Genomic DNA, 21,783 nt, shown 5'->3' on the forward strand with positions numbered 1-21,783 from the left:
CTCCGTCCTGAACAGGCACTGTCCGTGACAAGTCCAGCCTTTCCTGCCATCTTTGAACGTTGCCCATTTGTGGTCATTGGGTAAAAGAGACATAGTGCGTGTGGGTACTTCTCCAGCCATATGGTCTCCCTCGATTTGCCATTTTGTTGCCAGTTACCGCCTTTTCCCGTGTGCGGATCAGTGCTTCAACAGGCAGTTGGGAAGAGAGATCCATGGTGTGCTTTCGTGTCTGCCGTGTCGACCCCCAAGCTCCCGTTATCTGCTCTCGGTTCCCGCTAGGAAGTGAGGGTAACGATGGACGAGCTCGAGACACCTAAGCCGTCGCTCTGTTCGACATGTTGAGTTCCTCCTCCTGAAGCCTCAGCGGATGAGCCAGAGGAGGACTGGGTCACGGAAACAGACCCTTCCACCCCCAGCCGCCGTCCTGCCCCCGTGCGGGGCCGGGCGACCTGAGGGCCCCGAGGGGCTGCCCCCGCATCCCGTCCCAGGGGCTGGGGACTGTGGGCCCCGACACACCGTCAGCGGCGGCGCCTCCAGACACGGGTCAGCGCCCCTGGGGGCCTCACAGCTTGTGTTCTTGTTGTGCTTTGTGATTCGTTGTCCTCTCATAGGTCTTCACTGCGGGCGGGCCAGGCGCACCGCGGAGTCTAGTTGGGCTAGAAGTGGCCCCTCGCGGTGCTGGGTCTCTGTCCCACCACGTCCCGGGTGAAAACAGCTGTGGTGCCTCCAGGGGGCTTCAGGGACGGCGTTGCACTCTGTCCTGACCCACGCCTGCCTCTGCTCTGCCCTTCCTCTCTGTCTCCTCTTCCTCTATGTTTGTGCATGTGAGAGTGTGTGTGTGTGTGTGTGTGTGCATACGTGTACATATGTATGTGTGTGTCCCCTAATGGTTTCTGGAGAAGCGGACAGATAGGGAATCTGGTACTAAGACTGAAGGGTGATTTCCGAATTTGTTCCACAGTTTCTGGGATTTCTAGTCTGATTAGGTTTAACTCTTACTAACTCTCATTTCCATGCCTATGTGTGGCCTGTGGCACTAGAGATACACAAAACGTCTCTGCGGGACACTCGTAATCAAATATTTTCTTTTTTAGCATTTACTCATTTTTGAGAGACAAAGAGACAGAGCGCAAACAGGGGAGGGTCAAAGAGAGGAGAATACAGAATCCAAACCAGGCTCCAGGCCCCAAGCCGTCAGCACAGAGCCCAATACAGGGCTCAAACTCAAGAGCTGTGAGATCATGACCTGAGCCAAAGTTGGAACACTTCAACCAACTGAGCCCCCCAGGCGCCCCCAGTCAAACACTTTAAAAGGCAAGGATCTAAGTGACCACATATTTGATGCTAATAGCCTTTTTGTCAAATTAATGATATTTGCCGGCTACTCCAAACTTAATTGGACAAAGTACAGAAAGGAAAGAATGAGCTCAGGGTGCAAGAAAAGCAGCCCTGAAAGATACCCAGAGCTCCTGTAGCTGCAGGGCCTAGATTTCTTACCGTTTATTGTATACATTCTAGTTAGTTAGCGTGTAGTGTAGTAATGGCTTCAGGAGTAGAATTTAGTGGTTCGTCACTTACATACGACGCTCAGTGCTCATCCCAACAAGTGCCCTCCTCAATGCCCATCCCCCATGTAGCCCCTCCCCACCTGCCTCCCCTCTGTCAACCCTCAGTTTGTTCTCTCCTGTTAACAGTCTCTGTGGTATGTTTCCCTCTCTTCTCTTCCCTGCTCATATGTTTATGTTTTGTGTATTAAATTCCACATGTGAGTGAAATCATATGGTATTTGTCCTTCTCTGATTGACTCATTTTGCTTAGCATAATACATTCTAGCTCCATCCACGTCATTGCAAATGGCAAGATTTCACTCTTTGATGGCTGAGTAATATTCCACTATATACATGTTTGTATATGTATGCATACTACATTAGCTGATTTGTGCTGTTTCCACCACCATTTGGCTGCTGTTGGTAATGCTGCTATAAACATTGGGGTGCATATACCCCTTCAAATCAGCATTTTTGTATCCTTTGGAGAAATACCTAGTGGTGCAATTGCTGCTTCATAGGGGAGTTCTATTTTTAGTTTTTTGAGGGGCCTCCATACTGTTTTCCAGAGTGGCTGCGCCAGTTTGCATTCCCACCAACAGTGTAGGAGGGTGCCCGTCTCTCCACACCCTCACCAGCATCTACAGTCTCTTGATTTGTTCATTTTAGCCACTCTGACTGGCGTGAGGTGGTATCTCAGTGTGGTTTTGATTTGTGTGTCCCTGATGCTGAGTGATGCTGAGCATCGTTTCATGTGTCTGTTGGCATCTATGTCCTCTTTGGAGACGTGTCTATTCATGTCTTCTGCTCATTTCTTTTTTAATTTTTTTAATTCATTTTTGAGAGACAGAGACAGTGTGGGGAGCAGGGGAGGGTCAGAGAGGGAGTGGGAGATACGGAATCTGAAGCAGGCTCTAGGCTCTGAGCACAGAGCCCGACACAGGGCTCAAACCCACAAACCGTGAGATCATGACCTGAGCTGAAGCCGGATGCTTAACCGACTGAGCCACCCAGGTGCCCCTTCTGCCCATTTCTTAACTGGATTATTTGTTTTTTGGGTGTGGTGTTTGATAAGATTTTTATATGTTTTGGATACTAACCCTTTATCTGACATGTCATTTGCGAATACCTTCTCTCATTCCGCCAGTTGCCTTTTAGTTTTGTGGATTGTTTTCCTTTGCTGTGCAGAAGCTTTGTATCTTGATGCGATTCCAGTAGTTCATTTTGGCTTTTGTTTCCCTTCCCTCTGGATACATGTCTCGCAAGAAGTTGCAGTGGCTGGGGTCAAAGAGGTTGCTGCCTGTGTCTTCCTCTAGGGTTTTGATGGTTTTCTGCCTCACTTTTGGGTCTTTCATCTATATGTTGAATTCATTTTTGTGTCTGGTGTAAGTGGTCCAGTTTCATTCTTCCGCATTTTGTTGCACAACTTTCCAGGCACCTTTTGCCAAAGAGACTTTTTTTTTCCATTGGATATTCTTTCCCGCTTTGCCGAAGATGGCAAAGCTGTCGAAGATCACATAGTTGTGGGTTCATTTCTGAGTTTTCTATTCTGTCCCGTTGATCTGTGCGTCTGTTTTGTGCCAGTACCCGAGCTTTGTGACATAGCTTGAAGCCTAGAATCGGGATATCTCCCGTTTTGCTTTTCTTTTTCAGGATTGCTTTGGCTATTTGGGGTCTCTTATGGACCAATACAAATTTTAGGATTGTTCTAGCTCTGTCAAGAATGCTGGTGTTATTTTGATAGGGATTGCATTGAATGCGTAGATTGCTTTCTGTAGTATGGGCATTTTAACAATATTTGTTTTTCCAATCTGAGCATGGAATGTATTTCCATTTCTTTGTGTCTCTTCAATTTCTTTCACAAGTTTTCTATAGCTTTCAACATATAGATCTTTTACGTCTTTAGTTAGGTTTATTCCTGGGTATCTTATTGTTTTGCTGAAGTTGTAAATGGGATTGACTCTTGGATTTCTTTTCCTGCTGCTTTGTTATTGGTATATAGAAATGCAACCAATTTCTATATGTTGATTTTATATCCTGTGACTTTGCAGAATTCATATACTAGTTCTAGCAATTTTTTGGTCAAGTCTTTTGGGATTTCTACGTAGATTACCATGTCATATGCAAATAGTGGAGGTTTGACTTCTTCCTTGCGGATCTGGATGCACTCTGTTTCTTTTGGTGGTCCGGTTGCTGGGGCTAAGACCGCCAGTGAACTGTTAGGCAGTAATGCTGAAAGTGGACATTTCTGTCTTGTTCCTGATCACAGGGGAAAAGCTCTCAGTTTCTTCCCGATTGAGGATGACATTAGCAGTGAAGTTTTCGTATATAGTCTTATGGGATTGAGGTGTGTTCCATCTGTCCCTACTTTGCTGAGGGTTTTATTAAGAAAGGGTGCTGTGTCCCGTGAGATGCTTTTTCTTCATCTATTGAGAGGGTCATATGGTTCTTATCCTTTCTTTTATTGATGTGTGTCAGCAGTTGATTTGTGAATATTGAACCAGCAGGGCCAGGATTTCTAAAGACCAGATCTGCGAGCGCGGGAATCACGGCAAAAATTGAGGCCCGAGCTTTGCGTGCTGTCTGGTGTTAAGTGCAAGACACTGATGAAGAAGAAACTGGATCCTGAAAAGCGGCACGTGGACAGATGGGAGAGTCCTGAGGAAACCGGGGGCATTGCACCCTCCGTCCGAGTGAGTCCTCGTCGGCAGACAGGTCCCTTCCAGCCTCATGTAGGGAGATGGGATGTCTTGGCTGGAAGAGTCTGGAACAGCGCCCTGCGGTGATTGCTTGCAGGATGGTGGTGGGTCTCTTCAGGCCCCACCCTCACCACCCCCCTTTGCTCCTAGATGAATTGCTAGGCTCAGGCCACACCAGATCCCAGAAGGTGAGGCACACAACGTGCCCTCAAGCAGCATGTGACCCTGTGGAAGAGCTGCATGAAGTTCCCAGTGACCACAGATGAAGGAAGTCTGCAAGACACGCATGGGAAAGGGTATCAAGGGGGAGGCGGTGGAAAGGATGTTATTCACAGCTGAGGGCCTACAGACCAGGGGCTGGAGTCAGTGCTGTTGCTCCCGGGGTTGGCGAGGGCTCCGGTGGTCCACTGGCGGGCGAGGCTGGATGGGCGGTGACCTGTGCCGGGTGAGGGTGGAATGGGAGCATGGACTTCCTGTGTGAGACCTGCTCAGACCCGGCCTGGCCCAGAGCATGCACGTCCCCAGGAGCATGAGAACCTGTTCGTGAGGGGCCCCATGTCCTCGGAGAGCCATGTGGCCACTCTTCTCTGTAGGCCAGAACGGATAGTGGGCACTGCTGTCCCTGAGCCGGGACCCTGCCTGTGGCAGGGAATATGGACTCCAGGGCCCCAGGCCGGGACCCTCCCTGCAGTGGGTGATGGGAGTATGGACTCCGGGGTGCGGGGCCGGGACCCTCACCCACGGAGAGGTAGTGGGGATGATGGACTCAGGGTGCAGGGCTGTGCCGTCCCCGTGGCAGGGGTGATGGACTCTGGGTTTCCAGGGCCAGTTGGTGGCCTACAGTCACTGAGGACATGTGGGATGGGCACCAGAAAGGACAGCGGAGTGGAAGGAGCAGTCAGTGGTGTGAGTCCCAGAGACCTGTGGTTGGCTGCTTGGTCACATGCCTGTGGACAGGAAGCAGGTGGCCAGTAGGCCCCTACGCCCTTACAAGTGCTGTGACACAGAAGTGCCCTGGGCCGATGAGAGAGCCTCTGAGTTGAATTAGAAAGCAGTCACGGACCCTGACTCATCTCCCAGACTTGAACCAGTTTCCAGACCTGAAGCCCCTTGAAGGACGGGGACACAGGCCCCCTTGAGGAAGGACCCTGGGATGCCACCATCTGTTGACACTGTCATTCCTCATGCCAGCCGTCCCCCCGGGCCCTGTGGTGTCCAACCAGGGCGACTGTGCACTGCGGGCAGGAAGTCATCGGACTTTTCAGGACTTGGGGACATTGGATCTGACGCTGATTCTAGCAGACCTACCAGTCAGGGGAGGGGCTGCTTGGGGCCAGGGGTCCACACACAGTCACACAGCACTCCCGCTGGGCCTCTGACCCCAGCCCACGGCTGTTTTTCCCAGTCCTGGAGCACGTGATCGGAGCACACGCCCTCAGCAGCTAGACAAGCCCACACCAGCTCCCTGACCTGCTGAGTGAGGGCTGTTCTGGGCAGGCCACTGGAGCTCCCAGGGGTAGTGAGCCATCCTCGCAGGGATTGCAGAGGTTGGGTGTCCCCGTCACCGAACTGCAGGGTGTGAGGACAGTGAGCCCGCACCGGGTCCACCCAGCGCCCTCACTTGGCTGCGCAGCAGAAAGATGGAGAAGACCAGGAGATTGCCCTAACCCTGACCAGGTGGTGCTCCCAGAGCACTCGCTGTTCAGATGCTTGAGCAAGTTAGCACGTCCTCCGGGACCCGTGTCCTGCACTTACGCTGGCTGACATGCTCCGTCCGTCCTGTTGGGAGGGACCCCCAGAGCAGTTAGCTCCCCGGCAGACTGTCCCTGCTGTCTCACCTCAGGGCCACACCAGCTGTCCAGCCCGTGCCCCTGCTTCTGTCGCAGAGACCTGGGCTGTGTTTCCCTCCACGGAGTAGCACCCTGGCCCGTTACCTGGGTGATACCATACTGACTGATGGAGCCCAGCGTGTAAAATTAGCAAGTACTCAGGACGCACTGCAAAGGCATTTGCATGTCAGAGGTTGGGAAATAAATCTCCCAGGGATTCAGGGGCTTTGCATCTCAGGGAAATTCCTAGGGATCCAGCGGTGTGGGCCTCACTGAACTATGTCTTCTACAGTGAAGGACAGATTTTTGCCTCTGGCTCTTCCTACAACCAAAAAGGAGACACTGACCATTTTGGAAGCAACATCCTCATTTGTGGTGCTTTCTGGCCCGTTTACCAAGTGACTTGAAAAACTGTGGGTCCTGAGTGCGGCTCAGAGCAAGAAAGCTCTGCAGCAGGTCCAGCTGACACGAGGGCCACATGACCCCCAGATCCCGTGGCACTTAAAGTATCCTCAGTAGATGGGCGCTCTCCGGAGCCTTTGGTGGACCTCTGCAGGGAGTCACAGTGCGTGCCCTGGGGATTTCGGAGCAAAGCCATGCCACCCTATGCAGATAACTGCTTTCTTTCTGAAAAACAGCTCTTGGCCACCTACTGGGCCTTTGTAGAGACAGAACTTTGAACCATCAACCACCAAGTTACCACAAGATCTGAGCTGTTCTTCGTGAAATGAGTATTATCTGACCCAGCAAGCGATGACTTGGGACATACACAGTGACACAAACTGGTGTGTGGCAGGAGACTAGGGACAAGCCTGCACCTCCTCCAGTGCCACAGCCCCCCGCCTATCCCCCTGCCTTCTGTCCCCCAGCCTGCACCTCCTCCAGTGCTCCAGCCCCTCCTGTCCCCCGCCTTCTGTCCCCCAGCCTGCACCCCCTCCAGTGAGTGCTCCAGTGCCCCTCCTGTCCCCCGCCTTCTGTCCCCCAGCCTGCACCTACAGCACAGTCCCTTCCTTGGGAGCGGCCTCCCGTTAGTTGGCTGAGGACGAAAGCACTGGGGTCTGGTTCCCACTTACATGTCGTTCTGCTCCGTCTGCAGACAGTGCCCAGAAACAGCAGTGAGGGGAGAGCCTTCCGGCGGCTGGGACTGCGAGCCATGTGGGAAGGCAGTCTGTGCAGTCTTTGGCCCACTGTCAGCCCCGTTAGAACAGGTCTTAGGGCTAGAGCACACGGCCGGTGCCAGGCTGGTCACCTCGTAGGGAAATCGCGTTCCCCGTACAAGCTCAGCCGGCACTCATTTGTCCTGCTGCGGCGCGCTGCCGGCTGTCAGAGTGTGTCTTTCAGAGTCCGTGGGGGGAGGGGAGCCGTCCTTGAACTGCAGCGTTTCAGGGATGCACACAAGCCCGTTGTCCTACATAGGCTTCCAGGGGACCAGTGGCCACTCCCAGAGGTGATTCTGCTCTGTCTCTTCTCTGCGCGAGGAAAGCTGAGCACGACATCGCTCTGTCCAGTGCTGGGCTGAGTTGTGCTCCGTGACTCCAATACCAGGACGCTGTGGGCGGAAGTGTGCGAGTCCTTCCCTGAGATCGGTGACCGGTGTGTGGCACTCTGCTCAACACTTTTCTTAGAAGGAGGGACGGGCCAGACGCTGAGTTGCGTGCCCACCGGCTGTGGCTGGTGGTTTGGCCGATGTTCCGGACTGGAAGAAACATGATTGGGAACTTCATGACAACGAGGTTCGGAGCAGAAGTGTGGCGGTGGACTTCCCTGGTGGGGAAGAAAGACACACGTGAATGCTCCCCGAAGGGCTTCTTCAGTAGAGGATGGTAATAATCCAGTGGAAGGGATGACCTGTGCCCTGGGTACCAGTCAGCCTGTTTCTCCAGCGTCTCCTGAAGTTGTCCACTGGGCCCGTGAACCAAGTGGCCACGGTGACAGGGACAGAAGCTACAATCGGGCCCTGCAGCACAGACGTCAGCTCACCGAGGCCAGCCTGGCCCCAGCCACCAACCCCAGGTCTCTAGTGTGCCTCCATTCTCTGGGGTGTTCAGCCTGCTCCTTGGCGGCTGGCTGGTTACATTGGACCACCTCTTACTGTGAATCCCTTGAACATGGCAGGTTCATCTCCTGCTTTTGAAATTCTGTTTTCGTCTTTGAGTTTCAACAGTTTGACTATAACGTGTCTTGATGTGGCTCTTTTTAAGTTTATCTCCCTTGGAGTTTGTTGAGCTTCTTGAATGTGTACATTCATGTCTTTCATGCGATTTGGGCAGTTTTCAACCATTGATTCCTCAAATTCATTTTCTGTCCCTTTCTCATCCATCTAGGATTCCCGTAATACATTTGTGGATATGTATGATGGTGTCCTTTAGGCTCTGATCATTTTTCTTCCTTTGTTTTCCTTTCTGCTTCTCAGACTGGGAAATTTCAAAGGTATTACCTTAAATTCACCCATTCTCTGTTCTCTCTCCTCAAATCTGGTATCGAATCCCTCTGGCGAATTTTTCATTTCAGTGATTGCACTTTTCAGCCCTAGAATTTGGTTCCTTCTCCTAATTTCTGTCTTTTTAGTAATAGTCTTGTTTCGTTCAGACATTTTTTTCTGATTTCTTTCAGTCATTTGTCCATAGTTACATTTAACTCATTGAACATATTTAAGATTTTGGTGTAACATGTTTGATAATTAAAATATTAGGACTTCCTCAGAGATGGGGATGGGCTTTGTGAATCAGCCACACTTCTTCTCTCTTTGTATGTTTTATAATTTTTTCTTGGGAAGTACACATCCTGTGGTGGTAAATCTGTTATGGACATCGCGGTACCCGGACCTGCTTGTGTGTGCCTCCCCAACAGATAGAGCCCAGACCCGGCTGCCTTTGGTGTCACACCCAGTTCGTTGCCTAATCCAGAGACACAGAGGTCATTCTTCTGGTTTGTTCCAAGAGTCTTAGAGTATGACTGATCCATGCCGTAACCGTTCACCAGTCCACACCATCACCATTGCCGTGATCGTGAAGTAAGTTCCCACTCGGGTAGTGAGAGCCCACTGACTTCTTTCTTTTTCAGGATTGTTTTGGCTCTTCTGGGTCTTTTGCATTTCCATGTGAATTTTGGGACCAGCTAAGGGCCAACAGAGCCCTAGACTGGGAGAATCAGGGAGGTCTTGTTACCATCCCCGTCTGCTGAACCGGTAAGGTGTCCCTTGTTACTGCTGGCTTTTCCTGTGGCCTCTTGTACCGCCACCCCACTCTCGGGGAAGGACCCGAGTACAGCCAGGTGAGGGTGGATGTCCACACGCCCGTTTTGTTAATTGAAGTACAGCTGGTACACAAGGTCACATTAATTTCAGGTGTACAGAATATCAGACGAGTTTACACTCGATGCTGTGCTCGCTACAAGTAGTGTCACCATCCAGCACCATTACGGGATCATTGATCAGACTCCTTGTACCCCCGTGAGTTATTTGTTTCTTAACTGGAAGCCTCTATGCCCCACTTCCTTCACCCATTCTGCTCCTCACCCAACTCCCCTGCCTTCTGGCAGCCATCAGTTCTATGTATTTATGGGTCTGTTTCTGGTTTTTGTCTGTTTATTTGTTTAGTTTTTTAGGCTCTACATATAAATGAAATCATGTAGTGTTGTCTTTCTCTGTCTTATTTAGCGTAGTACTCTCGAGGTCCATCCATGTTGTTGCAAATGGCAAAATTTCATTCTTTTTTATGGCAGAGTAACTTTCCTGTGTGTGTGTGTGTGTGTGTGTGTGTGTGTGTGTGTGTGTGTGACGCCTTCGCTATCCATTCCTCTATGGATAGACCCTTGGGTTACTTGCATACTTTGGCCACTGTAAATAATGCTTCAGTAAGCACAGGGGTACATACTTCTTTAACACTCGTGTTTTTATTTTCTTTGGGTAAATACTCAGTAGTGAAATTACTGGATCATATGGTAATTCTGTTTGTAATGTTTGAAGCACCCCCACAGTGTTTTCTAGAGTAGCCGCACCGGTGTGCACCCCCCCAGCCAAGAGTTCAGAAGGGCTCCCCTTTCTCTGCAGCCTCGCCACCATCCGTTGTTTCCTGAGCTGTTACTTTTAGCCACTCTGACAGGTGTGAGGTGGTATCTCAGTGTGGTTTTGATTTGTGTTTCCCTGATGATGAGTGATGTTGAGCATCGTTTCATGTGTCTGTAGGCCATCTGGATGTCCTCTTTGGAGAAATGCCTGTTCAGATCCTCTGCCCATTTTTTAATTGGGTTGTTAGTTTGTTTTGGTGATGAGTCATATACGTTCTCTATGTGTTTTAGATATTAACTGCTTATCGTATGTATTACTTGCAAATATCTTGTTCCATTCCGTAGGTTACCTGCTTGTATTGTCAGAGGTTTCCTTTGGTGTGCAGAAGCTTTTTATTTTGTGAAAATAAAGTGAAACAGTTTGTTTTCACTTTTGTTCCCATAACAACACAAATATGTTACTTAGGCCAATGTCTAGGCTATCACTCCTTTCTTTTAGGCGTTTTATGTATTCAGGTCTCACGTTTAATCCATTAATCTATTTTCAGCTTATTTTTGTGTAAGGTTTAAGAAAGGGTCCTGGTTTATTGTTTTGCATGTGGCTGTCCAGTTTTCCCACCACCGTTTGTGGGAGAAACTGTCTTTTCTGCATTGCGTGTACTTGCGTCCTTTGTCATAGATGAGTTGGCCACATAAGTGTGGGTGTACTTCTGTGCTCTCTGTTCTGTCCTTTGACTTGCGAGTCTGTTTTAGCGCGCGTGCCCAGGGCCGTACTGTTGTGGTCACTGTAACTTTGCAGTCTGTCCCGAGGTCTGGGGTTGCCACAGCTCCCGCCTGGCTCTTAGCTCTCCAGATCACTTTGGCTGTTTGAGGTCTACTGCTGTTCCATATAAATTTCAGTAGTATTTGTTCTAATTCTGTGAAAAATGCTCTTGGTGTTTAGGTAGGGATTGTATGCGATCTGTAGATAGTAGGGACATTTTAACAACATTCATTCCTCCAGGCCATGCGCACGTTGTATATTTTCATTTCTTTGTGTCATCTTTAACTTCTTTCATCAATGTCTTACAGTTTTCAGAGCACAAGTCTTCCACCTCCAGGGTGACATTTATTCCTACAGCATTTTATTATTTTTAGTACATATGTAAATGAGATGTTTTTGCCCTCAGTTTCTCTTTCTGCTACTTTGTTATGGCTGTTCATATTCTTGAACTACTTCTTGCTTCAGTTTTGGAAGGTTGGGGTTTTTGAGTGTTTTGTCTGTTTCATAAAAGTCCAGTTTACTGGCGTGGAGATGGGCGTGGTATCTTTCAAAGGCTAAAGGCCCTATGGTGATGCCTCCTTCGCTCCTGATGTGGGTGATACGCATTTTTTTTTTGTTCTATTTTGGATCATTTTTTTGTAATGGTTTACTTTTTTTAAAAGTTCTTCGAAGAACCAACTTTTGGCTGTGTTAATATTTTCTTTTTTCTGTCTTTAGTTTCATTGATTTCTGCTTTTTGTTTCTTCTACTTACTTCAGTTTCAGTTTATAACTTCTTGAGACAGAAGCTTAAATCACGGATTTTAAGTCCTTCTAAGTAGTTTTCAAACACGCACTGAGAGCTACAAATTTTCCTCATGACTGCGCCACTTGCGTCCTGCCGTTTTGTGAATGTCATTTTGTCTCATTTGCTTCAGGTGTTTTTCTGATTCCCTTTATTTAGAATTGTATTTAATTTCCAGATATTTGAGGATTTTCTATTAACCTTTTGTCATTAATTGCAAATTTCATTTCTTTGAGGGCAGAGGACATGCTCTGTATGATTTCAATACTTGAAATTTATTGAGACGTGTTATACTTTTTTTAATGTTTTGAATACACTTTTAAATATCAATCAGATTCAGTTGGTTAAATCGTGTCTGTATTCTTACTAATTGTTATTGTCTTTTTGCTGTATTGATTATGGAGAGAAATTGTTAAAACCTACAACTATGGTTGTCTATTTCTTCTTTTAGTTTTGTTGGTTTGCTTAATGAATTTTGAAATTTTGTCAGATATGCATAGAACAGCATTCAGTTTTTTGTTGGATTGGTGGGTTGTTGATGGATTATTATGCATTGTCTGTCTTTATCCTTGGTAACACTCCTTGTCTTACAGTTTATTACTGGTATGATGTATCTTTTTATCATTCCCTTTGCTTTTGATGTGTCTGCATCCTTATATTTCATAGTATCTTTTATAAACAAGATATAACTGTGTCTTGTTTTTTTTTGTTTTTTTTGTTTGTTTAATCTAGGATGACAATCTGCCTTTAAATTAGACAATTTGGTCTATTTACATTTAATATAATTACTAATATGGCTGTATTTAATTCCACCATCTTGATATTTATTTTCTGTTTTTTCCATTTGATCTTTGTTCCTTTGCTTATCTTTCCTGCTTCTGTTTTTTTCATCACAAGATAGACCTCCTGGTGTTATTAGTGGTTATTTTATAGCTGTACCATCTGATATGGTAGGCACTAGTCATGTGTAATTAAGTTTAACATTCAGTCCCTCGTTAGTAGCCGCCCTGCAGGTGCCCAGGAGCCCCATGTGCTTATTACCATATTGTATAGGACAAGTTACTACAGAAAGTTCCAGCAGATGGTTCCCTGCAAATCCAGATCCGGATTTATTTGGAGTCAGAATCACCCAAGGTCAAATGTGGAAAGAGCAATATTTTGCAGAAGGCGTGTCTCTTTTCCTTTTTATTTTTATTAAAAAAATTTTTTTAAGTTTATTTATTTATTTTGATAGAGAGAGAGAGAGAGAGAGAAAGAGAGAGAGAGAGAGAGAGAGAGAATCCCAAGCAGGTTCTATACCGTCGGCATAGAACTTGATGTCGGACTCAGACTCACAAACTGCAAGATCATGATCTGAACTGAAATTCGGAGTTGGACACTTAGCTGACTGAGCAACCCAGGTGCCCCAGAAAACGTGCATTTCTGTTGTGGGCTTGTTCCTGATTAGCTTTGTGTCTGTAGATGGATGAGATATGCTCTTAGCCTCGGTTTTCTTTTCTAAAACACAGGATAGTAATTCCTGCTCTTCTTCATGGAGTGCTCGTGGGAAAGTGCCCTGTAAAATGGCTAACTGCCGTATAAAGGCTATAGCGGTTTTCAAGACAACGCACTGAAACTCACTTGACTATTCTGTGTGTGTGTGTGTGTTGTTGTTGTTTTGTTTTGTTTTGTTTTTGGTCTTTTAGGTTGCTGACAGAGCTGGAGTCCCCTTCCTGGTGGCCCTTTAGCTCCAAGCTTTGGAAGATGCCATCGGAAACAAAGCCCAAGGCAGGGGCCTCGCCGGCGAGTCCCAAAGCTCTCGGGAAGGAAGGGGTAGTGGTCAGAATTCCTGCTGTCGTCTCCCAGAGAACAACGTCCCATGTCAACCCAGGGAGTCTCACCGTCCTGGTGTCTGGGCTGGAAATCCGTGACTCGAGCTCTGCGCTCGTGCACAGGTTTGAAAGAGAAGACGTGGATGACATTAAGGTCCACACGCCCTATGAGGTCAGCATCCGCCAGCGGTTCATCGGGAAGCCCGACATAGCCTATCACCTGATATCCGCCAGGATGTCAGAGGCCATCCCCGTTCTGGAGGTGCAGTTCGGCAAGAAGATGGAGGTGCTGGGAGATGCCCTGACTCCTGGCGGCCCCAGAACCTCCTCCCCAGAAGAGAAGGGCAGCTCCGTGTGGCACGCAGGTGAGTGACCGTCGGCACAGCCCCTGCATGGGTCTGCAGAATCGCGGTCCAACGCAGCATGCCTGTGGCTCGCCCGTCACGTGAGGCGTCGCTGGGAGCGGCTGCCGGTTTCCAGGCACCTGCAACTGTGCATTTGTAGGTGAAAACAACTTCGAGCCGCTGTCCTTACTTCCCGCCCCCTCGAAGGACGCGAGTCCCGGACCTCAGGCGTCCCACACACTCGAGCGAGAGCCGGGCGGGTTTCCGCGGGGTCTGCTCTCTGGCAGGAACAGGAGGGCTCCAGGGCAGGTGTTTTCACCTCTTTCCTCTGTGGGACTTGCCTGGCACCAACCTGCCGGCTCTGCTCGGTGCCCAGTCTCTGCACCCGTGACCTGGGCCCATGCCAGGAACGTGTCTGGGAATCAGAACCCTGGACAACCGTGCAGAATCGTTCTGTGCACTTGTGGCCGTGGCGAGGGCCGGTGGGGTCCTCCTGCGGGTGGCCATGGGGAGCTCGGGGCGCGGCGTGTGCCTCCGGGGCAGCCTGGGGCCACCGACCTGCTCAGGCTGCCTTCCTGATGGGGGTCGGTAGCATCTCAGTCGCCTCACACCGTTCCTTTCCTGTCGGTGAGTGATTGTGGGAGGCCTGTCTCACACCCAGTGTCTGCTTGGCTTGCCTATCCTGTTTGCTCCTCCTGTGCTGTCTGTCCGTCTGCTCCTCGCGTGTTGTAGGGCCGCGTCCCTCGTGGACTTCGGGGGCCACCGTACCCCTGCCCAGACTTCGTTCTCCAGCACAGACAGCGGTAATGCTGCTGTGCTCACAGCCGCCGTGTTCCCCCTTCCGTCTGTTTCTGAGCCCGGCTTAAGAAATCCCAACGTCATAAAGTATCGTACTTTCTAACACTGGCGTCCTAGGTGGTCTTGCTTCTATGTTACAGAGATTTTTCTGACAGAGCAGTAGCCCTTCCTTATTAACTTGGATTGCTGGATGTGGGTTACACTGAGAGACGGGTCTCTTACTGTCCCGGTTTCTTCTTTCTCTGAAGTGACTGATTTCAGTGCTGATACGTAACCGGTTTCCCTAGCACATGAAAATTATGATGCTCTTCTAGATGGCTTCAAGTTTCAAGAAGAAGTATGCTTGAAAATAGATCTGGTCCTGTGAGGACCAAAATATTGGACTGTGAATGTAAAATTTTAATTTAAAAATGTGTTTTCTTGGGGCACCTACCTGGCTCGGTCCGTTAAGCATCTGACGTCAGTGCAGGTCATGATCTCAAGGCTCATGGCTTTGCTTGCTGCTGGCAGCCCAGAGCCTGGAGCCTGTTTCGGATTCTGTGTCTCCCTCTCGCTCTCTGCCCCTCCCCCACTTACATGCGTGTGCATGTTCTCTTTTTCTCAAATAACAGTAAAACATTAAAAAAAAACACGTATTTTCTTGGCGTGTCCAGATATTCCTTTGGCCCCTGTTTCAGGACCAGATTAGAAGCCCACGACAGGGCCAGGGAGGGTGGGGTGCCCGCCAGCCTAAGACCCTGACCCGGGGGCCTGGGCAGGGAGGGGAGACCAAGGTGCCGGGCAGCCAACCCCTGTCCTCCGGGGCTCCCCCGCATTCGCGGTTGAGGTCTCTCTGTTAGAGCTGGTGGTGTCAGAGCCAGGACGCGGCACAGAGTGTGGGCGGCGCGTGTGGGCAGGGGCAGACACAGCCACAGAGGGGCAGGAAGCGCGAGCCGCAGCCCCGTGGCCAGGCTGCAGACCGGGAAGGGCCCCGGCCAGGGCTGCTGACCACGGCCAGACGTCTTCCTCCTCAGGGAAGCCAGTCACCTACTGGCAGCCGCATCTGCACACACGTCCCCGGCAAGGCCCAGATTCGGGTTGGAACGAGTGACGGAGCCTGTGTGCGTGGAGCCACATCAGGATGACACGTGGGTTTTCACCCTGGGGCTCATGTCAGCCTGTGCACAGAGCAAAGGTGCCGTCCTCCCTTGGCAAGGCCACCCTGCCCACCCGGGAGCTTCTGCGGGCGGTGAGGAGGGCGCTGGGGGGGAGCTGCAGGCCCTGGCTGCGGGCAGGGCGCCGTCTGACCTGTTGGCGGCCGCACCTGAGGTGGAGACCGTAGCCGGACCTCTCTCTAGCAGCTGTCGTGCTAGAGCGTGTGGCCAGAAGGTGGCAGTGTAGGCACTGGGCCCGGAGGAACTTTCCTGAGACTGCTGCAGTCCTGGGCAGTGTAGGTGGCCCAGGCAGCAGCCGGCCCAGGGCGCCTCCCGGGGCTTCGGGAGCCTGGACGACACAGGTGGGCAGTGTCCACCTTGGGGGAAAGCAGTTCCTAGCTTCCGGCTTGGGGACAAGCCGTGAGGAGGGTACAGAGTCCCGTCTCAGACCCCAAGCCCCCTGACCACATGATGCTCACCGTGGCTCTCCCAAGTCCGAGTTCTGTCCACGTTCCCTCGTGCTTGCCGTCCCCGACCCCACGGTACCCCAGAGGACGCGTCCGCGCCGAGGTTTGCGCGTTGTGTCATGTTGTCTTGTGATCCTGGGCCGACGGGCTTCTGGAGAACTTCAGAGCAAGGCCCATGTGTAGCGTTTTACGGTGTTTGGGCACTTACTTTCATCTTTGTCAACTGGTCACCTTCTCCGACCGCCTAATTTAAGAGGCCCCGGTCACCTGCTCACGCACGAAGCAAAGACCTTACCCAGTGCCTGCCCTCAAGTGTCCCCTGGTGAGCCGTCCTGCGATCCAGACCAGACCTTAATGACCTGCTCTCTAGCACCAGGAAGGGCCTGGGCATCCAGCGGCACACATCGCTGTGACGGTAATGTCCCTGTGCAGGACCGCTCTCTCATTTAAGACTCCGGCTCCGGGTGCAGCGACCACAGTGACAGACAGACCCTCACCCATGTGGCCGCCAGAACACAGCACCACGCTGACCCCATAGGCCCTCTCTGTGTGGTCACTAGGGTGTGGGCATGCCCGGGCCCCAGCGGACTCCCTGGGCTCTGTGTGGCCCTGACCCCCTAGACCCCCTCCGAGGACCTGGGGCTCCGATCGGAGTGCTCTCCAGCAGTTTGCAGAGTGCACGCCTGGGGGTGTACTTCGTAGAGACTGCTGGCTCCCTCCGTGCCGCGCTGTCCTGTGCTTCCTGCGTGAGCCAGAGCTGGGGGGCTCTCTGTCTCCTGGGCCCGTCCCTGAGCCCTCGGTGAGGCGGTGAGGCGTCGGGGCCCCGGGACAGGGAGAAATGACCTTGGAGGCTCTGCTCTGCCCCCGGCTGCGGCTGCTGGTCTTGCTCTGGGCACACGGTGAGGCCAGGTGTGCGTCCACGGCTGCCCCGGCTGGGCCGGCCGTCGCTCCTAGAAAGTGAAATCACCCGAACGTTCCCTTGTAGCTTGAACGATCCTGCTGATTCTGTTTAACTGAGATAATTACCGACTCCAGAGGCAGAAACTATTTTGTTCGGAAATCGATTTTTCTTTGGTGATATTTCAGAGTGCTGAAGTCACCGAGTCAGTGACAGGGTCTCAGCACAGAGCGCTGGGATGCTGAGCTCTGTGGGTCCAGCTCACCCTGCAGGTCCCCGGGAAACGTACCCCCGACTTCCAGATGCCAGGAAGAAAAATTCTGTTTCGGCTTTCTGGCTGAGTACAAACCCCTTTTGTTACACGGTCAGAAGAGGTCGGCCGGCCCTCCAGAATACGGCTGCAGGTGTGGGGACAGACCCTGGAGGGGCAGTGGGGGCACACGGTGCTGGGCACCATGGGCGGCAGTTAGGAGATGCGGCTGGGGAGGGGCGGGGCGGCACGGGCCTGCAGGTGTGCAGGCAGAGGCCACCGCGGAAGGTGGTTGCTGATGGGGTGGCTGGGCCAGGGACACGTCCGTGTGACCTAGGACAGGGGACCAGGGGACCGGGAGTGGACACCGAGGAAGGAGTTTGCCATAGGATGACCGTGCTGACTGAGTTGTCACTGTAACTCTGTGACATCAGGCGTGTTCATGGCCTTTCCTGCAGGCCAGTGACAGCCGTGGGCCAGGCTTTCTGTCTCTGCTGCTGCTCCACTGCGGCCCGCTTCAGGGGAGCGCTCTTCTTGATGTGACAGTGTGGGTGGCGGCGTCTTTGATCTCGTCAGGCAAAACAGTGCTGAGCTGCGTGCTGTGGGAAGTCCCTTGCTAGTTAAAAGCCCCGAGGAAGAGAACACAGGTTGTGAAAGCAATTTTGTTGGTTGCAGTCAGCATTTATTTTTTTAAATGTTTACTTATTGATTTTGAGAGAGAGAGAGAGAGAGAGAGAGAGAGAGAGAGAGAATCCCAAGTAGGCTCTGCACTGTGCAGAGCCTGACACAAGGCTCAAATTCACGAACCACGAGATCATGAGCTGAGCTGAAATCAAGAGTCAGACATTCAGCCAACTGAGCCACCCAGGGACCCCTGGCCTTTTTTCTTTTTATAAGAATGGAGTAGAAAACCAGACATATGTGCACGGTGTACAGTAGGTTTTCATCTGGGAAGACATCTGGACCCCCTGGATGAGGGGGTGGCGTTCCCCATGGGCTGCGCTGCTCAGGGCACGTTCACGCGGTGTGCACACACCCTCAGCAGAGGCCGGACCGGGTCTCGCCTCCACGCAGCCCCTGCCCCGCCCGCTCACTCCTGAGCGCTCTCCGAGGGCCTGGGCCTCTCCCACGGCAGGGCCCTGAGAAACCTGTCTTGTCCTCGCCCAGCCCACACTTGTGCCGGACGAGGCCCTGCGTCCCTGTCCCTCAGGAACTATGCATCTGTACGGATGGGAAATGCAGGTGATAGGGGAGTCCGTGTGTGTGCGGAGGTGGCCCGCAGGAGCCCATCCCGACCAGCATCCTTCTCCTTCCTGTCCTGACTGTGCATTTGTGCGGCTGCCGGATGGCTGCTCACCACCGCCAGGGTGGCCCTTCCGCACCTCCAGTCACAGCAGCCAGAGGTGCCGGCATCCAGACAGCTGAGTCTCGTCCTGGCACTTTCTGCTCTGCAGCGTCCTAGTATAAACGTGGCTGTGCCGCGTGCCTGGGCGCTTTGCGTGGTGGAGAACAGGCCCCAACCCTGACCGACGCCCCAGGGCCGCAGATGGAGGCCGGTGCCACCCCACAGGAGGGTCTCTCAGTAGTCTGCCCTCCCGCTCCTCAGGAGCTCAGCAGGTGCAGGTACGGGGGACAGGAGACACCCTGAGCAGCGCTGGGCCCCGCACAGGGCTCTGACTCACCCGCGCTCAGCGCGGGCCGCACATCGGCTCTTCCTGGCCCAAGCTGCTGGCCACTTCCCGTGCCCTAGGGAACCACAGCCTTGTGCAGGGTAACGACCTGGAGCTGCAGTCTCCGGCAGGGGGGTTCCCGGGCACCTCACCAGGGGTCAGCACGTGGCATGTCTGATACCCCAAACGTTTGCTGTGGTCTTTCCCCCCAGAGAAGGCTAAGGACCACTCGTGGATACGGGGCCTGTCTTCCGATGGCAGTTGCAGACCCAGACCCTGACTCTCCTGTCAGAGCGAGGCTGAGGGAGCACCGTGGACCCGGGTGGGAATGAGGCTCGGGCAGCCCCCACCCAGCCCGAGCAGCGCTCGGGGACGGGGCCCCACCCACCTCCCCAGCAGGCGCAGAGGCTGTGGACCAGTGTGTGAGAGAGAGCCCTGGCGGCCCTCCACCTGTCTGCGTCACCGCATGTAAAGTTCAGAATGAACTCGGGTCGCTCGCACCTCCAGGAAGATGTCACTTCTGTTTGGCTTTCCTCTCCAGCGTCCGGGCTGATGGACTGGGCCGTGCACCGGGAGCCCTGCCCGGGCGGCCAGGAGGGCCCGCCGCTCCAGTTGCAGACGCGCCAGCCCATCATTTCCGAGGGGGACGCCCAGGAGCTGAGACAGGTAACATGCGCTCCGGCGCCTGGGCCCTGCAGACGGCTCCCGCCTGGTGCACACAGGGCTCCGCACACCCTCCTCTCTGCGGCTGCACCAGACAGAGAAAGAGCGGTGCCCGTCCGGGTCCGAGGACTTGGGGACGTGCAGACATGCCATGGGCCTGTGCACACATGGCCCGCCTGTGGCCACTCCCGCCTGTCGTGCGTGTGCAGATATGTGCATACATGTGTACTGTGTGTATGTGTGGTTTGCATGCATCTGTGTGTGTCCTTGTGTGTATGTCCACATGTCTGTGTATGTGCTGTGCATGTGTGTATGTTCGTGTGCGCTCGTGTGTCTGTGTATGTCTGTGTGTGTCCTGTGCATGTGTGTATGTCCATGTGTGCTTGTATGTCTGTGTGTGTCCATGTATGTGCTGTGTGTGCATGTGCTCTGTGTCTGCATGTCTGTGCATGTGCTGTGCATGTGTGTATGTCCATGTGTGTGTGCGTGCACACGCGTGTACAGCTGAGCATGCTTGCTCACTCACATCTCTCTCAAGGGCTTGACACTGGGTTCTCGAGGATGCTTGCTCCTTTTTGTCCAGAAGTAGAACTTGAAACAGTATTTGATTGGAATATTTTAATTTGTCTTCTGATGTTATTGCTGGCCAGTAGTGATTTTATTTTTTCCTTTTTAAGTAATTTTGAAGCAGATGCCTAGACATCAGTTGCACCCGTCATAGGTGTGTCAGGACTGGTAGAAAGCCCCGTGCCCTGCCGCCCTCACCCGGGTTCACCTGACATCAGTCCTCCGTTCAGGGTGGCGTGTGCGTGTGTGCCGCTCAGGACCCACACGCGGCCCGTGCGGGACACTCAGCGACACGCCTGTGTGTGTACAGCTCCCCGGTGCCCTTTCTGCTCTCTTCCTGGCGTGTTTGTAGAGACAACTCAGATTCCCTGGTTCGCGGCTGGACGCTCCAGCAGACTCAGACTCTCTTGGGAGAGGCCATCCCGTCCGTGGCCCCTCGCTCCTCCACCAGGGCACACAGGAAGACCGTCTTTTAAACCTGCTTTTAAAGAAGTCCTGTTGGCCTGTCTGCATAGGCCCGGTCTCCTTTAAGCTGGGCCGTTTCCTCCTTGGAAAAAAGGCATTCATCTGTGCTGTGGGATATTTTACATATGCATGAGCTGTCACTCTTTCCCCAGGTCTGACTTAGTCACTCTCGGTAATGACACATGGGAACACCACTTCCTAGCTGCAGCCACAAATTCTGCAGGTCACTGCCTGCTCCTGTGGCCCACGCGTTGACTCCAGAACACGGCCTCGGGCCTGAGAAGCCCTCCTGGAACAGGCAAGCCCTGTCTCCCAGGGCTGGCTGGGCGGGTCTGGGCGGCTCCCGCCTCCTGCAGAGGCCGCACCCAGCGCTGCGGCCGGGGCAGGGGCATCTGTGACGGGAAGCGCGGGGATCTTGCCTGGCGGTTCTGGTGGCGGCCGTGTGGCTTGCGAGGCCCCGTCCACTTTCACACTAGCAGCCCGGGCCCCAGCGGGGAGAGGTCGGGGTGTGAGTAGAGCGGCCTCCCCTGCTCTCCTTCCCCGTGAGAGGCTGTGGCCCTGGGCTTGGCCCCGATGGTCGTCCACGGCTGAGCAAGCCGTGAGTCAGGACGCCGGGCGCAGGGCAGGGGGCACCGCGGGAGAGCAGGGCTGCGCCCCGGCCGGCCGCCTCCCTCCTGCAGGGAGGGCCGGGCTCCACGGGGCCTCGTCCTCGGGAGGTGAAACACATGTTTTGTATTTAGACAAGAATTCTTAACTGTAGTCGAAGCTCAAGTGTGAGTGGGAATGAGGTAAATTTCTGGGGAAAACAGAAATGCAAGACCCGCCTCCCCGCCCCTCCCGCTCAGCCGTGGTCTCTGTGGCGGATGCTGTTACAGTCCTTACGTGGACGCGGGTCTTGGTGACTTGCCCTGCGGTTCGGATGCTGACAGAGACGACCGGCTGTGGTTTCCCTGGGGCCGGCGTGCTCAGCGCGGCGGCCACCATCCACAGGGACCGGGAGAGGCTCCGGATTCCCTGGACGGGTCTGGCAGAACGCCGTGGACCGTTGTCTCGCGTCTGGTGCGCTGGCCCTTCCTGCCCCGGGACTG

At 52.8% G+C, this 21,783-nt stretch overlaps 1 protein-coding gene across 6 annotated transcripts in view; it reads left to right on the forward strand.

Moving 5' to 3' along the window:
- SNAP47 (synaptosome associated protein 47) overlaps positions 1-21,783 on the forward strand; it is a 40,277-nt gene that overhangs the window by 10,836 nt on the left and 7,658 nt on the right. For 5 of the 6 annotated variants that reach the window (XM_029941437.1, XM_029941438.1, XM_029941439.1 and 2 more), the window contains exons 3-4: positions 13,315-13,805; positions 19,542-19,666. In XM_029941437.1, the coding sequence (XP_029797297.1) occupies positions 13,315-13,805; positions 19,542-19,666 (616 nt within the window). The remainder of the gene's footprint in view (positions 1-13,314; positions 13,806-19,541; positions 19,667-21,783) is intronic. The other variant, XM_029941441.1, reaches the window with a different exon arrangement.

The sequence above is a fragment of the Suricata suricatta genome, chromosome 6 (genome assembly GCF_006229205.1).
Source record: "Suricata suricatta isolate VVHF042 chromosome 6, meerkat_22Aug2017_6uvM2_HiC, whole genome shotgun sequence".
Taxonomy (NCBI): domain Eukaryota; kingdom Metazoa; phylum Chordata; class Mammalia; order Carnivora; family Herpestidae; genus Suricata; species Suricata suricatta.